Source organism: Sinocyclocheilus rhinocerous, unplaced genomic scaffold, assembly GCF_001515625.1.
Source record: "Sinocyclocheilus rhinocerous isolate Xijiao unplaced genomic scaffold, SAMN03320098_v1.1 scaffold186, whole genome shotgun sequence".
NCBI classification, from domain to species: Eukaryota; Metazoa; Chordata; class Actinopteri; order Cypriniformes; family Cyprinidae; genus Sinocyclocheilus; species Sinocyclocheilus rhinocerous.
Genome location: NW_015662005.1, coordinates 238826 through 242887, shown reverse-complemented (window position 1 = coordinate 242887; position 4062 = coordinate 238826). Strand labels below are relative to the sequence as shown.

Genomic DNA, 4062 nt, shown 5'->3' with positions numbered 1-4062 from the left:
GACAGACACATAGAGAGAGAGAGAGAGAGAGAGAGAGAGAGAGAGAGAGAGAGAAAAGAGTCAAAGTCATGAATGTTTTATGGGTCATAATGGCTTGATCAGATTTCTTCACCACACTTTGGCCTCCACGGACACACAAGACCAGGGGCTTTCCTGGCACCTCTGCCCCACAGACACGCAGCAGCATATGGTGTGCAATTCAGACACCTCTGGGGCCCTGACTGCTGCAGAGTGTGGTCAGAGCTATGAATTATGGATATGAGCTAATTGTTTTCTCATTTGGAAAGTCTTGCTCGTTTTAGGTTGTACAGCTCCTGGTTTCAAGTAGGAGTTTGATTTGATGTCCACCCAATCACTATTCTGTCATTTTCCATGTCACTTTTTCATAGATTCCGGTCTAGAAAAACAGAGTGGGTTATATAAAGCTAACCTAAAACCATAAATTTAAGTTTTAAGGAAATGAATATTTTGCTAAAGGGTGATTTGAATCAAAACTAATTACTTGAGGGTTTTAATGAAGCTACTGAATAAATGTTTAAAAATACAGAAAAGTGCTGCACAATCTGCTCAAATAAACAGGATTTATTTTTTTTTATTTTAAATCATTGTATTAAAAGGCAGGAAAGGGTTGATAGTTCCCCGCGTCATTCCATATAATCAGTTCCTGCAATATTGAGATGAATGGCGACACACTAGACTAATAACTCAGGCATTATCATTTTAATATTATCCATGAGTTTTTGTTTTTTTAAATAGGATTAGACGTCAATTTCAGAAACAGCAGTTAGTCTGAAAATTACATTCAAAATGTGCAGTTCACAATGCGTGATGACATCACCCCTCCCCCGTCCCAACTAATACTCATTTCCTTCATCCGTACATCAACAAAATTAGATCTTTTCACTTGTTATTGACACACAACTTCAAGCCATCACACTTCATTATTGTTTTTTTTTTTTTTTTGTACAACAGGTTCAAGTTTTTGTTGAAGTAATCTGTACATGTTTTTTTTTTTATTTTGTTAAAAATGAGACGGAGATAGCGTTTACCATGCGTACCTTCAGTTAACAACTGCAGTACTATTTCCAGTACCATCCTGTCAATTTGTTATCAAGCTCCTTTCCATCGAGGGGCAGAGCAGGAAACAGGAGATGAATATTCTGTATTGATCTGAAACCGTGTAAGGCCTAAATGTCGATCTAAGCAGCTCACCTTTCTTTTTCCAGTCAGCCTCGAGAGATACAAGGGCGAGAGACGAGATCTGTGACTCTTCTTGAGAGCTCTTGCTTTTAAACAACACAACACATTGGGTTCACATCTGGAAAACAATCTGGTTCTCTGCATACTGTTACACAATTCAGCAAAACACAGTCCATTTATTTTAAGGAAACAACACAGTTTTGACCTCAAGCACGTGGAAGTCCTGATATTTCATTAAAGGGAGGGTCATATCTCATTAAAAGGAAGTTTCTCCATTGATGAACATGTCTGTTATCCAGTAGCATGAAGTCCTAAAGGAAAAGGCGCACAGCCTTTCCAGTAAACTTTTTGTGAGGTGTGGATGGAGGGCAAACATGGGTGGATATGGAGAAAACAAAAAAAATATTTTTCAGAGTCTATCCAATTTGAAACAGGGTTCCTGTCCTAATACTGACTATTAATCATTGTCCAATTCAATCGACCCCATTATCCGCAGGTCAGTAGTCATTCTCAAATAATACTGTCTCCTAATACAGTGCACTTTCAGCTTATTCCACAGGAAAAAATGAAGAAAACAAAAACTCTGAGCCCTCGAGAGCCCAGATACAAGTCAGTTACGTGTCTGAATAAATCAAACCCCAAAATCAGTTTTACTTTTAAACATTTCACTGCAAAGAACTCAATCTGGTGAGACTTGAAAGTGTCCGCTCAGTCAGTTTTCATTCTAGTCGTCAATACTGGCCAAGATAAAGTCCATTCCAGTGTTCAACTTAGGAAAATATTCCCATTCCTCAAAAAAAAAAAAAAAAAGTGCATAATGGAGACTAATGACCATCCATAATTGTCCAAAAATCCATCAAGATTATTCTAAGCCACGGAATGACGATCCAAATGGAAAAATCCTCAAAAGTTCAAAAAATATTAAGTGCATAAAGAACCTTTCTGTATTAATTTTCTTCGCGTGTATCCAGTCATATGTCACAGTAAGTCCACTCACTTTGTTTATATACTCTATTAAGCTTGGCCCACAGTGGTGGTGTGTTTTTGTGTGATGGATATGAGATATTAAACTTCTGGCATTGTGTTCTCTGTATCGATTCTCACTTAGAGATGTTCTACCTGCCAAAAATGTTCTCATACTCTAGAAGGATGAGTTCTACAATCTGGTTCTGATAGACCATATGAACCGCCATATTGCCCGTCTCGATCTCCGGCCGCAGCAGGGTTGGGCCGAACACGATAGCCACGCTCTGGGTAGTCATCCTGTTCACCTCGCCATGATCTATCACTCTGAAAAAGAGAGAGAGAATAAGTGTCTTGTCTTTCTTTCCTTCCTGTAAAATGGTTAAAAATGTAACCATCATCAACAGCAGAGCTCATTATCTGCAAATAAAGAGCTTCCTTTTGTCTGACAAAGAAATCATGAAAGGTGAGTCTGTGGCAGGTAAATGCATTTTCTTTCTACATTAAAATGCCAAATCTGCTCAACGTCAGCGTTTTTGCATTAGGAAAAATGTTTGGGTATTGTGCTTAAATTACACAAATACAGATGCCTTTTTCCCAGCTACAGCAAAATGTCAGACCATAATTTTTCTGGAACGCTATGCCTCCGTCCTCCATTTTGAGTTACAGTGAACCAAGAGCCATTTAAATGCAAATGGAGGCAAAGGCAAATGTCATTGTGCGTGTTTGATATAGCAATTACGATTGAGACTCAATACCGGTCTGTAAATTACACAGTAAGGCACAGTCTCGTACAACAACATGGGGAAAATTATAAAATAGAGTTTTCTTTGTTTATTTCCCACTTCATTTTAACTTTGAGTTGATTTAAAGAAGCCTGAAGTAAGAATGCTGATGGTGTTAAGGTGATGTCCCTAAAAACACATCCGAATTTGTCTTAAAATCATGTACATGCACAGGTACGTCTAAATATAGTGTTGTCATTTCAGATTTACAAAACATTATAGCAAATTTCTAAGAGAGGAAACAATGGACACTTTGACCACTGCCCTTCATGAAGCTGAGAGCAAAATGAAGGTAGAAACGAACAGACCTCACCAGAACGAACAAGACAACTCCCTAAAGAAAGCCCAGAATGATTAAAGATTCATGTGACTCTCACCTGCCTCTGAGGAAGCAGCTTTATAGCTCATGATTATTTTAAGGTTTGGAATGGATGTGATAACAGAGGTACTGTTAACAATTTATGGTTATAAAAAGTTGCTTCATAAACCTAAATCTACAAGAAAAAAAAATTCTAGTTTTAGTACTAGGGAATATAGGGACTCCTATCTCCTTTCAGGTAAATCACACATTAGTCATTTTACCAGTCATTGCCTCTTGAATCACAACAGCCTGATGACTATAAAAGGCCCTAGTAAACGATGTAAGCTAATATACACTAATGTTCAAAAATTTTAATGATATTAAAGCTCTTATTCAGGAAGGACACATTAAATTGATCAATAGTGACAGTTAATACACTTATAATATAGATTTCTATTTCAATTACGTTTTAATTTTATTTTTAAACATTCTATTCATCAAAAAACTAAAACCTGAACAAAAATATTAAGCAGCAAAAATATTAAGCAGAAATGTTTCTTGACCACCAAATCAGCATATTAATATGATTTCTGAAAGGTCATGTGACATTGAAGACTGGAGTAATGACTGCTAAAAATTCAGCTTTGCATTACAGGAATAAATTACATTTGAAAAGAAATTAAATGAGAAAACAGTGATTTTAATTTGTAATAATATTTCACAATATTACTGTTTTTACTGTATTTTTGATCAAACAAAAGCAGCCATGGTGAGCATAAGAGGCTTCTTTCAAAAAAAAAAAAAAAAAAAAAA

At 36.4% G+C, this 4062-nt stretch overlaps 1 protein-coding gene across 2 annotated transcripts in view; it reads right to left on the bottom strand.

Moving 5' to 3' along the window:
* Positions 1-964: 964 nt before the first annotated feature.
* Positions 965-4062, bottom strand: part of arhgap12b (Rho GTPase activating protein 12b) — a 71838-nt gene continuing 68740 nt past the window's right edge. For both annotated transcript variants that reach the window (XM_016537144.1, XM_016537145.1), the window contains one exon: positions 965-2490. In XM_016537144.1, coding sequence (XP_016392630.1) covers positions 2316-2490 — 175 coding nt within the window. In that variant the 3' untranslated portion in view covers positions 965-2315. The remainder of the gene's footprint in view (positions 2491-4062) is intronic.